This window comes from Strigops habroptila, chromosome 13 (assembly GCF_004027225.2).
Source record: "Strigops habroptila isolate Jane chromosome 13, bStrHab1.2.pri, whole genome shotgun sequence".
Classification (NCBI taxonomy): Eukaryota; Metazoa; Chordata; class Aves; order Psittaciformes; family Psittacidae; genus Strigops; species Strigops habroptila.
This window is the reverse complement of record NC_044289.2, coordinates 14,377,770-14,394,693: the sequence shown is the minus strand read 5'-3', so window position 1 is coordinate 14,394,693 and position 16,924 is coordinate 14,377,770. Positions and strand designations below refer to the sequence as shown.

The window sequence follows — 16,924 nt, the reverse complement described above, 5'->3', positions numbered from 1 at the left end:
GACAGGAGCCACCTTTTCCCCATGTCCCTGATTCCCTGACATTGGATACTTTCAAGATCCAGCTGAACAGGATGTTGGGACCTTACCTAGAATGTGCTTTTGCTATGAAAGGTTGGACCAGATGATCCTTGAGATCCCTTCCAACCTGGTATTCAGTGATTCCATGTTGGTTATAACCACTGAAGAAGCCAACACAGGTGGGTAAAACCTGAATTAGGTGCCCCGCTCAGCCAGATAGAGGACAGGGATCCCTCCACTGCACAAATGGTAGGTCAGATATTGCATCAGTCTCCCAATACTCCATGTTTCTTTCAAGCCCCAGCCCCTGCAGCCAGGTGAATATGCAGCTCACATATTTCCCTGTCAGTACATTTATATCTGGCATTTATGCTAGCAGAACTAAAATAATAAAAGGCCAGCATGTGACTCAAGTTGGGTGTTCGTGGGCTCAGAATGAGGAATAGCAATTAGCTCCCGAAGTAATGGGTTTTTCCTATGTTTCCAGGATTTTTTCCCAAGCCTGACTAACGCTGTCAGAACATCTGGTGCTGGCCACGCTTCACACAGGAGGTTCAGCTACAGCGTGACGGCTGCGTGTGCCAGCTGGAGACTGGCACCTTCCCAGCTCCTCTCCAGCTCCCACTGCTGGGCTGCTCCATGCATCTGCTTCCATACCCTGGGAAGCCTCTATCCCACCCCAGATCCCACCCCCAACCCCATCCCCAATCTCATCCCAATCCCACCCACCCAATGCCCAACCCTAGGACAGTGTGCTGTCACAGCAGGGATTGCTGTGGAGGTGTTGTGCAGGGGATGGGAGAACTGGGTGATGAGCTGAAGGTGTGGAAATGCATCCCCGTGCTGGGAGCCAGGAATTAGGGCAGGATGGGGGGTATAGGGCAGGGGGAAAGCAGCCACACTGGGATGGGGATATATTCGCAGGAGCTGTGCAATGGGACAGATGAGGAAAGAAGAGAGTCCTAGTATTTAGTCCTGCTCTCTTGTATCAGGGTTGCATGGCAAAGGTTTTGCTAGGGGCTACAGGGGTGGCTCCTGTGAGAAGCTTCTAGAAGGTTCCCCTGTGTCCAATGGAGCCGGTGTCAATAGCTCCAAGATGGACCCTCCACTGGCCAAGACTGAGCCCATCAGCGATGGTGGCAGCGCCTCTGGGATAACAGATTTAAGAAGGGGGGAAAGTCACTGCACAGGCACAATCGGAGCTGGACAATCACAGCCTCATTTGGGCTGGAAGGGACATCCAAAGCTCATCTATTCCAACCCCCTGCAATGAGCAGGGACATCTTCAACTACATCAGGTTGATCTAGAGAGGAGCCCAGCCTGTATTGAGACCCATTCTGTGTTCATGCCTGGCTGACACCCCTGTGCTGTCGGCCCAGGCTGCATTCAGGCTGGTCTGTTGGCTCCATCTGCATTTAGCCCCATACTGTCGCTGTGGTCCATATTTAAGCCCAGCCTGCTGACCTAGGCTGAATTTAGCCCCAGTCTGTAGCTCTGGTCCCTATTTAAGCCCAGCCTGCTGATTTGGGCTATGTTTACACCCAGTCTGTAGCTGTGGTCCATACTGAAGCCCAGCCTGCTCTCCTAAGCTGTATTTAGATCCCGTTTGTAGCTCTGGTCCATATTTAAGCACAGCCAGCTGAACTAGTCTGTATTTAGACCCAGTTTGTAGCTCTGGTCCCTATTTAAAACCAGCCTGCTGACCTAGGCTGTATTTAGACCCAGTCTATAGCTCTGGTCCATACTTTCAGCCAGCCTGCTGTCCTAGGCTGTATTTAGACCCAGTCTGTAGCTCTGGTCCCTATTTAAGCCCAGCCTGCTGCCCTAGGCTGTATTTAGACCCCGTTTGTACTGCGGCCGGGCTGTACTTCGCTCTAACCCGCAGGCCCAGCGTGTTGAGTGCTGTGGTTTGCATTTAGCCCTGCTCTGTAGCAGTGCATGTAGGCCCTATACACAGACCCCGCTGTGAGCAGGCTCCATACACTGCCCCAGCCCCTATTCAGCCACCAGGACACCCCGAGCTCCCGCTGTGCCGCACCCCGGACCCGCTCAGCCCGCCCGTGCCCTCAGGGAACCACCACTTCCACCCCCACCCCCCCCCAAAACCCCGAAGTGGTACAGTCCTCCCCCCTCCGCTCCACGGTACAGCGCAGGCAGCAATGGTATGCTCCCGTCCCCCCCCATCCCGCAGTGGTGGTGCGTGCTGCGCATGCGTAGTGTGGCGGCCGGCGCTCAGCTGGGCTGTGTTTACCGTTCCGCGGAGCTGGACCGGGACCGGGATCTGGACCGAGACCGGGATCGGGAGCAGAGTGGGTCGTACCGGGCTGCACCGTGCCGAGCCGCCGCTCAGGTACAGCCGCGGGGCGAGGACACCCTATCCGCTGCGGTCCCGGCTCGACCCGACCTCCCCGGGCCGCTGCAGCGCTACTCCCCCTTCCCGTGTCTGCACCTCGGCCCTGGCCGCCGCCTCAACCCGCTGCCCCCCCCCCCATCCCTGCGGCTTCCTCCTGCGCTGGGGTCCCCGTCCCTGCATGACCCTTCTGCGGGCTTCACCCTCTCCCCAGCACCGCGTCCCCATTAGGCGGCCGGTTGCGGATTGGGGCGTTGCGGAGAGCTGGGGTACCCAGGTATGGTTAAACCGGGGCGGGGGTGCCAGCATCAGGCTTTCCTTCGCTTCATTCCCATCTCTCCATCGCTTTCCTCATCAACAGCGTGATAACTCAGGTAGTGATTGAGGTTATGTGGCGTGGGGCTTCTTAATGTGTTGTCTGAGAGGGTTGGAAGGGATTGGGTCGAAAGCTGTGCCTGCTGTAACTCTGTGTTTTAATGGGTAAATAGCCTCACTTTTGTTATTCCTTCTGGCGCGTGTTATGTCAGAGCCGGGATTACCCTGGAAATCTGTTGGGGCGAAGAATTGCATTTTTGTGCCTTGTGTATTGTTCTGAGTGTTCCCCTGTGCATCTGCTGGTGTTTGCCCTGCAAGAAACTGTGTTAATTTCAAGTGTTTTGTTTCAGGCGTCTGAATGCAGCTTCTCATGTCGGACTTGTTTGTTTCTCTGGTTTGTTTTTCTTAAAGGGGAAGATGGCAACATGCAATTGAAGGGATGTTTCAGCACTGAAGGACTGCTTGGTTTGCTCCCCGTGTTGTGACCAGCGAAGGATCACCTTGGTCCCTGCTCGTATTCGTGACAATCGGTGCTTTGCTTAGAAGTGTGAAAAGTGCAACTGAGCTGATTGTGGAGGCAGAGGATCTGGTTTTAAAAAGCTTGTTAAAAGTAAGTCCTGCTCATTGGTTCCTACTTCCAGTGGGAGAAGAGATAAAGGTTAAACAAAGATGGGGAATTATCCAAAGAGGAGTTTAAAAGCGGAATTTGAACATCATTTAAACATATTCTGCATCTAAAACATGCGTTTTGTTGGAAGTAAGCTAGCATCCAGAAAAAAATGATCAGTTTCAGGAGAAACTGATACCTGGCACAACTTGGATATTTCTTGATCTCATTAGAAAAATGCCTTCCATGTTGTAGAACATGGAGGAACAGTTGTAGATCATAAAGCTGAGCCAAAACCAGGTCGGGCCAGTTGTCCAAATGAGGGTTGTGTACAGCAGGAAGAATTTGTTTGGGATCTGAAGCAGAACACTGTTAGAGACACAACTTTTTGTTTCTACTTTATAGCTAGAAATGTAGGTTTTTAACAGCAAAAAGAGCTTAAATGGAAGAAAGAAGTAAGCGTAAGAACAAATAGACAAAAGAAGGTCAAGGGAATCAATACTGTGAGGGAAGGGAGGATTTTAATGCGGAATGTTATAGCAAACAGTCTGACCAAAGAGAGAAGCAACCCCATATGTGCAGATGCACTGAGTTGTGTATGTAAGAGGAGGGAAAAGAAAGAATCAAATTGGCTGGTGAACCCCCCTAAACCTTCAACTTGATGTATTTCCACTGTGAAGTAATAAAATACAGTCATTTTTTGTAGAGAAAATGAAGGAGTAACTCTAGAAAGGAGAGGGGTAGCAATTTCCTCTAAGTTTTATTAATGGTGTGGAACTGGATTGGTGTGTTTGAGACATGAATGTATTAAAAACTGGCATGAGTTCCCTGCATAAGTATATCCTGGTTTGTGTGTTCCCTACAGGTAATCAGGATGGGGTGTTATTTATAATAACTGTGTTATTACACTGTGAAATATATATATAGAACTGTGAAATTTCTTTAGACTTCTATAGCTTTTCCTTGTTTCCTCTGAAAATGAAAGTGCATAATTTGCTCTTGGTGAATGTAACATATCAACCCAACAATTTAGCTGTAGGCAGATCTTCTGATCCCAGGAATGAACTCGAAAGCTGCTGCTTCTGGGTTGTTATTGTGGGCAGAGAAAGGCAGAGTAAATAAATGCTTGACAAAAATCATGTTGTGTGTTCTGAAAAGGTTTTACTTTTAGGATATGGAAAGGGAAACTAGATTTATTTAGAGCAGTAAGATCTATGTTCTTCTCCTTTGCCTTTAAAACCTGTAGATGTTTTACTGCAGGAAGCATATAGCCATGCTTAGTGTGATGCACAGACAGGGAAGGTGCTTGCTTTTCTCTGCCCCACACCAACAAGCCTGGATATGTTGCTGGGGATGATCACATTGGTGAAGTCAGAAAGAAGTGTTTGTAACTCATACATCTGTGTCACTGAAGAGTTTCCAAAATGGGGGTTACCTCCTCTAAGGACTTAAGAGGAGCTCAGAAATTCCACAGGCTTCAGTGGGAATTCTCTCTGCAGTTGCTGTGTTAAGTGCTTTACTAATGATGGTGGCTCAGGCTATAAGGATGAGCTGTGTCAAAGTGTGTTTGCTAAAGTGAGCAAGGCTGTGCTCTAGGTCAGAGTGTTTTTAACATCAGTGAAATCAGCACCCTGAAGCATATTCAAAGAAATGCTCTTTGAGAGTTTTCTTTCTACCTCTGTCTTAGTCTCTTAATTTCCCCTTGTTACTATTAGAGATAGGAAAGTCTGCATGTGGCAAGAATTCCAACAGGCAAGCCAAACTTGCGCTGTTGGTTGGATTTGCAATGGAAAATGACCTCTGAGCACAGGAGCCAGAATAATCCTTTGTATAAAAGGGTTCAGCAGAAGAGCTGACGTGCTAGTAAAATGTTGGTAGGGTTTGAAGACAGGCAGGGCACATTGAAATTGTCTATTGTGATTTTTCCCCACTAGTGTCAGGTACCAGATGCCAGATCTGCTGCAGTTTGGTTTTCATTGTTTGACTGAGGTGATGTTTTCCTGGTGCTTGTGGTCCTTAGAGTACCTAAAAAGGTGTCTCTCAAAGTACTTCCTATACAGCAGCATAATTCGGTGTGGAAGTGCATGTTCTATACCTCACCTTCCTTTATTATTCCTTTAGTTTTAGTGCCCTTGAATATGGGAGGTGCTGTGAGTGCAGGAGAAGATAATGATGAATTAATTGATAATCTGAAGGAGGCACAATACATCAGGACAGAACTGGTGGAACAGGCGTTCCGAGCCATTGATCGAGCAGATTACTACCTGGAAGAGTTCAAAGACAATGCCTACAAGGACTTGGCATGGAAGCATGGAAATATCCATCTCTCAGCACCGTGCATTTACTCTGAGGTGATGGAAGCTTTGGATCTGCAACCAGGGCTGTCGTTTTTGAATCTTGGCAGTGGCACTGGTTACCTGAGTTCTATGGTTGGACTCATCTTGGGTAAATACCTTTTCAAGCATGTTAACTGTTTCTGTTAAAGAGTTCTGAAACTGGGAATGAAGCATTCCTCAAGTAATGAAACTAAAAGGTAGCTGGGAAAGTAAAGAATGCATTAATCCAAGTGGCCAGTTTATCAGGATTCTTGCAACCTTCTCTCTGGGGTTGGGTGCAATCTAGATTTCTTTGGCAGTTCAGAACAAGCAAGGATGCAGTTGTACAGGTGGCTGTGGGATTCCTTCAGGACTGGGTGCAAACTTGGGTTTGTTGTCCTTTAAAGGAGGCACTCCAGCTCCTGAGCTGTAACTAGGCAGCTCTGTGCTTTGTTTGTTTTTACACTGTCCTGCCTAGACTGAAACATGTTTGAGATCCTGTTTTAACTCTTGGCAACATACAGGTGGGAATAATCTCAGGAAAGCAGTTAGTGCATCAGAACTGGCTTTGTGACCCCATAGGCACAAGGCAAAGCATCAAAGTGCAATTACACAATTGCAGTTCACCCTTAAGTATTGTAGCCAGCAGTTGTGCTGCCAGGATAGATGATAGCAAATGACTGTTGGGTACCTATTCTCCTCTTGTGGGAGTGTCAGGAATTTTAACTGCTGAAGTATTTGTTGTCAGGATAGAGCCTTGCTCCCGTCTGCCAGTTGTGGCTTTCTCCTTGTCTGCTGAGATTACCTGGGATGCTGATATGTAACTCCAGGGCTTTTGAGTTTCTGGAAAAGTTACCGAGTCAATTCTGAATAAAAAGCATAAGTCCTGAACAACTTCTGCATTTTGCAACGTGTTTTTGCTGTCAGATGATGTACAGTGTATGGCGAATGTTCCTGACTCCTCTAGGAGATTTGTAGCATATCAGCAAGGAGGTATAAAAATAACATAATAAATCCCTCCGAAAAAAATCTTTAAAGCGTTCAGGCTGTTGTTCTGCATTGGCATTTTTTCCAGGTGATCAATTTTACAGCAGTAGGATCAGTGTTTCCCTCCCACGGAGGAATTTCCTACAGAGTGAAGAGCAAATGATTCAAAATCAATTGTGCAAAGCAGCCTCATTGCTGCCAGAAAGTGCAGGTATAGGGTTGTAATTCCCACTGTAGTACTAAGGTAGCTGACCCTACACAAGCACTGGCTGGCACTCGAGGAGCAATCTGTTGTAGGAAGTAACCAAGTCTCTATTCAATCCTGCTGTTGGTGCCTACATTATCCTGGTGTTTTAAACTTCCAGGTCCTTTTGGTGTTAACCATGGGGTGGAGCTTCATTCCGATGTGATCGAATATGCGAAGCAGAAATTGGACTTCTTCATTAAAACAAGCGACAGCTTTGACAAGTAAGAACACGGAATGGCCATTCGGATTCCTTTTGTGTGTTTGGCTTTAGTCATGGCAGTTCTTGCTCCTATGGGGCAGCTCTGGATCAGGGTAATCTGAGGATTCTGGCTCCTTAGGCTGGCTGAGCTGCAGTGTGTGACCTTCGAAGCTGATGTGTGTTGGGGGGGAGTTTCAGGACTTTTTGCAGTGCTGCTGTTGCAGAGCTTAGAGGGAGCCAAAGAAGGTTACTTTAAAATAATACTCTTACAGGTACAACTTGAAGCTTGCAGATAACAGTAATAGTTATGTTTGTGATCTGAGAGCATGCATCAGAGAAATATGAACTGATTTCCGTGGTGGCCTAATAGGTTTTATCTGAGGAGAAAAATGGTGTTTTAAATATGATGGTAGGTTTAGTGGTACTAAAAGTGCTTGGGATTTGATTTATGTTCTTCCTTAGAACATCCATTTTGCTGCTGTCACAAGTAATATCTCTCCAGCAAGATAACCATTGCCAATAGTAACCTCAGCAATAAAAGTTGTAGCTGTCATATTTTGGACTCAGTCTCACAGTTTGTTCAAACAGGGAAGTATAGCATCTCTGGGTACCTGGTAGACCTCCTCTCCTGGGAGGAAGAGAATTAAAGTCGTTACATGCTGGAATTTAAGCTACTCAGCCTTGTTCTGCTAGTGCTGGACTGGAAAGCTGCTGATGAGAGCACTGTATTTTCTTGGTGTTGGCAGCAGACACAGTTTTCAGTGTGGATGGTGCTTGCACATGGATAGCTGGGGTTTTTTTCAGTCACATTACTGCTCTTTGAATAGGTGTGATAAGGAATACTTATTTTTCCTCTCCCCAGACAAATATAGCTGTGGAACAAAAGTGAGCTGAATTCAGGAATCAAAATGACTGGAAAATTGGCATTGCTGAGAGCAGTGTCTGCTGGGTGATGCTGTTAGAACACCGTGTGCAGGCACTGTTAGCTGCCTGCTCTGAATGTGTGGCACGCTTTGGCAAAGCAGAAAGCTTCAGCAAGTGTTTAGGAATAAATAGGTGCTATATTGAGCTGCCTCTCAAGATAGCAGGAGAAGAATGGATCTGTTCTTCAACTTCTATCAAAATCAGCCCTTAAATGTAAGGCTTAAACCTTCTGTAGTTTTGGAGCCTGTAAGAAAACCGGGAGCATCCTACAGTCATTCATTTTTCTTCTAAACTGCATCAGAAATGCTATAGGCAGGAATTCTTTTTCTGAAGGGTGAAATCACAGTTTTTGAAGCTCGTGGCAAAACTTCCATTGGCTTCAGCAAAGCATATTTCAGAAGCATCAGGTGATAGTTCCCCACAACATCTGAAAGCCATTTCAAAGCTTTTGAGAATGCCAAAACCACCCTGGTGCAGTGCTTAAAAGACTTGAACACTTGAAACTGCAGGTCTAATATTTATATTTGCATATTATAACTGAGTCAGCATTGGGTGACTGAAAATAGCTCTTTCTGAAGTTATATGCAAGTCAGGTATGAAATTATACATCATTATCCTTTGGAGGTTTCCATCTGGGAATTCTCACCTCATTGTTCTGTGGTTTTGAGTCCTGTAGCTGTGGTCTAGAATATATGGGCTGCAGAGGAGAAATCCTGTGAAACTGGGGGAGGTTTCTCAAGATGTTTCATTGCTGACTTGCGATATTCTTGTGTGCTGCACATCTTTATTTCCTTTTTAGATTCGAATTCTGTGAGCCATCTTTTGTAATTGGCAATTGCTTAGAGATCTCTCCAGACTGCACTCAGTATGACCGTGTTTACTGTGGGGCTGGAGTACAGAAGGAACATGAAGACTACATGAAGAACCTGTTGAAAGTCGGGGGTATTCTTGTCATGCCTCTAGAAGAGAAGGTTGAGTGCTTTTCTACTTACGATTCCTCTTCACTTATTCTTAATTCTGATCTCAGTTCAGTCAATAGCTCTTCCTTCAGTTTGCCCTTCTTATGGCACGCTGAAGAAAGCATTAAGGGCACCACTTGTCACTATGAATGGAAACTGAACTCTGCACACTTCACAATACTCAAGAAACTCATAGTTCTACCAGTCTCCCACATATTCCAATCCATTGTTGTTAATTACAAGCTTAATTTCATGCTGCAGAAAAGTGTTTGCAAAGCTTTGCTCAAGTTGTATAAAGTAGTGTTATACTTAATGGCAAAATACAAGATACTACACCCTGACTGGCTTGCGAAGGAGCAAGTTGTCCCTATTTGCAAGTGTCAGTGGATTCTTTTCAGTGAAAGGTGGGTAACTGCCCTGTGTGTGAGCTCAGGATGGTAATTTGTATTATCTTTTCATGTAAAGGTATATTCTTCTAATGGACTTGAATGGCTGAGATGTAGGTATCAGACCTTCTACCTCTGTTCTAGTTTAGACTTGAGGATGATCTGGGAGAGCAGTGTGACCCAACCTGCTAGTGCTCATACTTTCTTGCAACAGATGAAATCACTTGGGGCTAATCCTTTAAGAAGTTCTAAGTCATTTGTTCATATTTTTTTTTGTTCACAAATCTTACTGCGGTTCACACAATGGACAATAATCTCTTTGTTTTGGTTTAGTTGACAAAGATAACTCGTACTGGTCCTTCTGCCTGGGAAACCAAGAAGATTCTTGCTGTTTCTTTTGCTCCTTTGATTCAGCCCAACCACGCAGATTCAGGAAAATCAAGGCTTGTTCACTTGCGTGAGTACAGACATTCTTGAGTATGGGGGAGGTTTCTCCTGCTGTTTGACTATCAGCTGCACCTTAGATGTAACATCCCTATGAATCCTTCCAAGGCAAATTACTCCAACTGCTTCCTTCTTTGAACAGTTGCCTAAGTCTTGTGTTGCATCCCAGTCTTAGCTTTGAGGATATCTGTGAGGCCTGGTGCAAGGATCAAAATTGCATAAAATATTGTAAATACAAATGATTTCTTGTGAAATTATACCTAAGCTTTGTGGGATGTTTGATCATTGTTTTTGCACATGCAGGCAGCTGCTGCAAGCCTGAATTACGTACTGTTATGGTTCCCAGGCACTATGCCATGGTGATGGCAAATACACCAGCAGTACCTGTGAACAAACCTATCTGCTCAAAGGCCCTCACCGCCCAGCAATTCAGAATTATCCTGAGCCTGGAACGCTTGAGGGATAAAGTTGTGCAATTTTTGGTTAGCTCTTTGAAATACACGTTGTACACAGTGGCCTCAATCTTTAGATTAATCCTTGAGTGTAGAGAGGCCTCTTAAGAACATATGAAGACAGAGATACTTCCATAAAGAGATTAGTCAGGCTTTGTTCTTATTCTGGAAAGGTGTCTTTGCATGACAAAAAGCAGCTCGGTAACACTCTGTACAGTGCTATAAAGACCATCAAGTGCATTTCAGCATGTGGTGGCTTTGTAGTGAGACCTGTATATATATGACATGTAACTTTTTCCTAGTTCCTTCATTCAGGTCACAGGAATGCTCACTTGTCAGTAGAAGACAAGGGGGTTTGTTCCAGTTTTAATTCATTTTAGTACGTGGATGTGTGTGCATCAATAAATTTTGTTCTTTATGCCGCATGAGTTACGCTGTGCATTTTATGGGCTGGCAGCAAGTAAGTGCAGATGACAGAACAGTCTTCCAACCCATTAATGTGGGAGGTATTTTAATACAATAACTTATTGTGTGCTTCTGTAATTACTTTTACCAAATGGTTTCCAGCCTGTTTTCACCACTAAAGCCAAAGCAGCTTTTGAAGAGCATAAATAGCACTCATGTTTTATAAGTGAGGAACTTGGCAAAGCTGAAAGAACTTCACAATAGAAAAATGATTTTTATGGCAGAGTTAAATAGACTTTAGGTCTGGTTACCTACAGGAGGAAAATACCTTTATTAAACAGTCACAGTTTCAGTCACTTAAGTCTTCATTCTTATAATCTCTAAGACATAATATCTTAAAATAATTGTGGGGACTTGTCATGAGAATAAGAAACTCTTCTTTCATCCCATTCTTTTTCTTCAGTTAATGAGAGAAATGCATGATTAAATTTTGGTTGGGAAGTTACAATCCAGTTGATCAGAGTTGACAGGGGTTGAATAGAGCTGGTTCTGTAATCACAGCAGGGAATTCAAGTGGCCTGATTTAACTTGAGCAAATACAACTTTTTGCTGTGAGTACTTTGGAGGGGGAGTTTCTCCGTGTCTCTTCATGGCTTTCCTTTCGTTGCAGCCCCGGTGGCTGTTCGCAGCCTGCAGGACCTGGCTCGCATTGCCATCCGAGGAACCATCAAGAAACTCATCCATCAAGAAACAATGGGCAAAACTGGCAACGGGCTCAAGAGCCCTCCGAGGTTCAAACGAAGACGTGTGCGGCGCCGTCGCATGGAAACCATTGTGTTCTTGGACAAAGAGGTCTTCGCTAGTCGGATCTCCAACCCATCAGATGATAACAACAACAGTGAGGATATCGAGGATGACACGCAAGAGGAGGAGGATGCTAAACCCTCTGAACTAAAGCCAGATCCCCCTGTAAACTTTTTGAGGGAAAAGGTCTTGAGTCTGCCTTTGCCTGATCCCTTGAAGTATTACCTGCTTTATTACAGGGAGAAGTAATTTCCTCCTTCTAGAAAGCTGGAAGTAGGCAGAAAATAAAGTACTACTTAGGGCTTGACAAATGTATACCACTTGCTTGCCTGCTAATACGACCACCCAAGGCAGTAGGCTAGCTGGGGAATGTGGCTGCTGTATACTTAAACATTATAGCTTTTATTTGAGTTTCTTCTTTCTTCTCAGTTGTGTGCTATAGTTTTATCCTACAGCAGGGATTCCTGAGGCAGCAAGTTGGTGAAATGCTCAGCTGCTTATGGAAAGCAGGATTTAAGTCCCTGGAACTAACTGCACAGAGATACTCTCAATCTCGTGGCTGCTCTACTGAATTGCAGCTTTTAATATTCTTAAGCAGTTCCCCAAAGACCTTTGCTGTCTGTGCTCTCTCCCACTAAACCTGCCATGTGTTTTCCATGGTGCGTGTTTAATGGAGAAGGAGGATTATTAGTAAAAACTGACCTGGCAAATCTTAGTTCTTCCAGTAACCTGAAAAAGCACAACAGAATTTTTGGCATTACCCTTAGGGCATCCAGGTTTTGAATGAGAAGGAAAGCATCAGCTCCCCTTTGATTGGTCTCAGTTTTGCTTCTAAACTGTATTTGATTTTTTCAGTAAAAGGTAGAAATGTTTTACAGAATATTGGTTTTCTGAACGGGAAACTCTTCATCTAGTGAATTAGTCTGAGATGCAAAGTTGTTGGGTTTTATTTGGCTTTTTTTATAGCAATGGAGGCAAGTGAAGAATTGCAAAGCTGGTTGGCTGTGACAGGATGCTGGGGTAGGCAGGATTGTGACTGTTGTCTCTGGGAGTGTTTACAGAGTAATCCTGAATAGGGAAGAGGGTGGAGAGGTGATGCAGAGCAGTGGGTTTGTGAAAACTGCCTGTCAAAGCAGCATCAGTGGATTTTGCAGTTGCGTGAGATAACTTAAGTCTGCTGAGCTGAACGGAGTGAAGTGCAGAACACCAACCTGAGCAGAGTGGTTTGTGTCCTGGTACATCAGCCAAATGTAGTTGTTTGAGGTTATGTAGAACCTGAAAACGGTCTAGAAAGCCAAATTGATGCGGTTCTTGGTTGTTCATGTGTGTGGCTTTGCTGTAGCAAGGTGGCCTGAATACAACTTGAGTACACACGGTCCATGTGCTGTAGGTGGAATGGAGCTGATTGACTTGGTAGGTTATTTTATTCCTGCAGCTATTAAGTAGATGTTTTAACAGACTTGTATAGAAGGGCTTTACACTATGCAATTCCATGGATATGAACTCTTATTTTTATTCCTAAGTCTTCCTGGAATGGTGATAGAAGGAGATACCATGTTTAGAAGAGGAAGTTTTGTTTGGTTCAGCCTGTTTGAAAACAATCTACCTAAACTGGTAAGGGCTGGAAAGAAACCCTTGAGCTTGTAGTGATGTAAAATACTCCTAAACCTGGGGGAGGATGTGTGAAAACCTGCTTTCAGTAGGTAATGAAGCTATGTTAAGGCATTACCCCATCAGAAGCACTTAAGTTGGTATCACTTTGATATCTTTTATTGTTTTTATGCCGTCTCCTCATTTTCTGAGGGGGAATGAATGAAAACTCTCTTGCCAAAAACATGCTGGGTTTTCGGTTCATGGTACTGAGTTGCACAACTTGCTTAATGATAAACAATGTTTCTGTGTGGCTTTGGAAATAAAGGAATAACTTGTATGTCTAAGGTGGAGAACTCTTCCTTGATTAACAGGCTTTTTGTGTATGTTTGAGAACATCAGCTGATAATGTGCTGTTGTGTGGCTGCTGGCACGTAACACATAGGCTTTGGTTTGCCTCTGGTTTCCTAAGTGTCTACTTTTGGTTTAAATGGTACCCAAGCTATTGTGCCCCCTCGGATCTTAACTTCTTCCTTTGGAATGGGGCAGTTCTGTGGCCACTGAGCTGATGGTTTCCTGCAAACATGCAAGTAGCCACCTTGTAATTCTGGCAACTGCAATGGATTTCTTTCTCCAAATGAAAATCCTGACTATGGTGGTGAATAGAGGCTTAATATAATCCATGTGTGATACTTCTCTGTGCTTCCCCAAAGGCTGTGGCCTCTTTGTTAAGCCGTTTCTGCTGCATGGCCATCATCCAGGTATGTACATTTCTGTATCATGGCACAGTTTCCATACCCCTACAAAGTAGAGCGTGCTTCCTGCTTCTGGCTGCCAGATCATCCTTCAGTTTAATTACAACACTTCTTTCTTTGGAAGAAGTTGCTTTAAAAATGACATTAAACTTGAGGTTTGTATCAATAAGCCTTGCTGAGGTGGTGCTAAAACTGGCCAGTTGAGGGAGAATTCCCTTTTATTTATCCCTGTTTGGGTTTTATCCCCATCCCACCCCCAGTTCTAAAAGATATTCCATCAGATTTTTTTCACCAGATTTGCCTTTTTTATTACATTTGCTAGATTTTTCTAGCATTCTAGAAGAGAACATAAAATACTGCTATTTTTCCTGGATGAGGTTGAATAAATAAATATATATACAATAAATCTATGTTCTAGCTTGTCAAATTGTCCCCTTGTCCAAAACCCCACAAATCCAAACAAACATAATAGAGATTTTATGTGTAACATAATTGTGAAACAGCATTTGCTTATAGCCTGTAAATAAAGGGGAACTGTAAATACATCTTCCCTATGCACAAGCACTGTAGTTTTGTATGCATCTGTAGAGTAACTGTAGCATAACTCTTCTTGTGTAGTCTATAAGCTGTCTGGGAATTCTACCTGCTCTGTTTCCCTTTGTGTTCCAAGTAGTCTTCACTTGAATTGTGTGTGACTCTCTTTAGCTTTCAATACAGCAGTAGATCTGCAAAGAGAAATGAGCTTCAAGCTGCTTTCATCATTAGTAAGTGCAAGAATCTCTGTATAGAAACTAGAGTTGAATTGGCCTGAGGCATGCAGAAGTGTTATGCAACTGAACCTTTATGTGTGTTTCTGTATCAATAAATTCAGTAGACTTTTTAGCCTTCTTAACATGGCTTTGCGTCATGTTGTGATCGGAATACTTTGGAGATAGGTGCTTGTTTCCTTAAGTGAAGGTTGAGACACTGGAGAAAGCACTTAATAACACGGTGAAGGTGAATAGTTTTAGATGAACTCCTCAGAATATAATCTCTCAAAAGAAACCTGCCCATAAACCTTGATGTAATGGAGTTGTGTAAGATGTGTTTTGGAATGAGCCGCACAGCACTGATCCAGATCTTATATATCGGGATGGTTAAAGAATGACTTCACTTACCTGACTATTAGACCTGGAGACAGCAGATATCAGGATGTCACTTAATCCATTTCTGTGCTTCAAGGTATTGCCTAAACCAGTCAGGAGTTTAATGCATTAATACAGAATGCATTAAACTTGTCTCCTGTGCTCTGTTTCAGTGCTTAGTTAATGCAGATTTGTAAGAGCTGGTGTTCCAGGCTTCTATTTCACTAGCATTGAGAATACTTCAGCTGTAATAGCAAACTGATCATAATACATTTAATTAGCCACAGTGGTATTTGCATCTGATCACCTTTACTCCACAGGATAACTGCCTGTAGGATGTGTTTCTTCCTGTCACCTGTGTGATGAGAGATGTCCTTTTACCAACTATAACATGAGGTGGTTCTGTGTTAATGTTTTCCTTCATGTGATGCTTGCTGGAAAAGAAAACTCCTCTTCTGCTTTGGAAAGCTATGGATGTGCCATACAAAGGGTATCAAGCAAGTTAAATTGGTCAGATAAGGTTTATGTTCACTTCATAGTAAGATGAAGATCACAATTCCTTGGGAAGTAGTGATGAGCTCCTCAGGGGATCTGCTCCAGTGAAATCTCTCTAGAAGTGGAAGTTAAAGGTAAAACAAGGGTTGGGGACGGAAACCCCCCCACACCTGAAGAACCAACCCCAAAACCTCATTGCATTCTCTGCATGTGAAGAAGTCTGTTCAGCAGAGGCTGGAGATGTTTAACCATGGGACACAAGCATCAACTTCCATTCCTGTTGCTTAGGAGTTAACTGCTGGTTCTTGATCAGAGCTGCACACCCCTTTCTAAACAATCTGTCATGTTGATGGGAAACAAGACAAATTAATGTGCGAGGAAGGGAGTGGTGGTTGCCATGTTCTGTAACATCTCACAGACATCCCATTCATCATGTGGGGAGATCAGGTAGAAGACGCATGGTTCAAGTTCATGTGAAGATCTGCTTCTGAGTCAATGTGTAGGTTGCGAAACCTGCCTTTTTGCACTCAAATTATTCCCTGTGTTGCCACTGTTAAATCTGCTTCCATTTAACAGACTCCATTCCTCCAGTGCAGTTGACAAATACCTATCAATCCTTCCAGAAGCTGCCACCCACTGCACAGCTGGGCGCTGGAGCGAGATTCCAAAGACAGTACGTATAGAAGCATGCCTGGTGCCTAGCCCAGCTCTCCTGCTAGCAACACAGATAAACCTGGCAGGGATTATTACTTTGCAGATGGTTTAGAGCTTGGAGTTTACGCGCAGGGATAAGTAATTGGAGGCAGAAGGCAAAAGCCTTGTGTCTGTGAAGTGGCCAGATGTGCTGGGGAAGGTGTTGATGGCTTTCCTAAACACTGGAGCATGGTTTGAAGAGGGCAGTTTTGTTTCTTTTCCTATGAATACTTCTTTACAGAGCTGCTCCTAAATAGCTGTGTTACCTTGTCCTAACAGAGTTCCATGTGTCTGGGGAAGAGGTGAGTGATATGGGGAGCAATCAGGCTAGAGGAACACAGGACTGAAGTCTTGAAGAGTTCGCCATAACCCGCGTTGTCTTTCCTGATGCACATGAAGGATGCGCTTCTAATGCACTTCACTTCTCAAAGTGGAATGGGAAGCTGTCAGTCACCCGGGACAATGTGCTCTCAGCTGCCAGTCGTTAGGGGACTGCTGAAGCGGGTAATTCAGCCTTATACAACCTGTTTATGTGAAAGGGTTGGGTGGCCACTAGAGGACACTCTGCTCCAGACCATGAGTTGGGTCCTCAGGGGTACGGGGAGGAGTTCAGAGAACTTGCTAAGATTTCAAAGTGGTGTTGGGGCAAAAACCCCAATGGGTGCCTGAGGGTTAGATGCAGGAAACCCGCGGTATAATGCACTTTTATAGCTGGGGACAAAATGTAGGTATTTTATCATCTATGACATGAAATCTGTAAGTGAAACTCCAAGACCCAACACTCTCTTCCCAAATGCTGAAGTGACAAAGAATCTGAAAGGAGAAGAGAATTGGGGAGGTTTCAGTGTCATTCT

The 16,924-nt window shown here is 44.3% G+C and overlaps 1 protein-coding gene across 1 annotated transcript; it reads left to right on the top strand.

Moving 5' to 3' along the window:
- The first annotated feature begins 2,232 nt into the window (after positions 1–2,232).
- On the top strand, positions 2,233–14,650 carry PCMTD2 (protein-L-isoaspartate (D-aspartate) O-methyltransferase domain containing 2). Its single transcript, XM_030503219.2, has 7 exons — positions 2,233–2,369; positions 3,096–3,294; positions 5,413–5,736; positions 6,959–7,061; positions 8,763–8,934; positions 9,642–9,765; positions 11,280–14,650. The coding sequence occupies exons 3-7, from the start codon at positions 5,430–5,432 to the stop codon at positions 11,660–11,662; spliced, it is 1,089 nt and encodes a 362-aa protein (XP_030359079.1). The 5' UTR covers positions 2,233–2,369; positions 3,096–3,294; positions 5,413–5,429; the 3' UTR covers positions 11,663–14,650.
- The last annotated feature ends 2,274 nt before the right edge of the window (positions 14,651–16,924 follow it).

Coding starts and splice junctions, on each gene's coding strand:
- PCMTD2 (XM_030503219.2), top strand. CDS start 5,430: ATGGGAGGTGCTGTGAGTGCAGGAGAAGATAATGATGAATTAATTGAT. Junction 7,062..8,762: donor ACAAGCGACAGCTTTGACAA/GTAAGAACACGG, acceptor TTTCCTTTTTAG/ATTCGAATTCTGTGAGCCAT. Junction 8,935..9,641: donor TCATGCCTCTAGAAGAGAAG/GTTGAGTGCTTT, acceptor GTTTTGGTTTAG/TTGACAAAGATAACTCGTAC.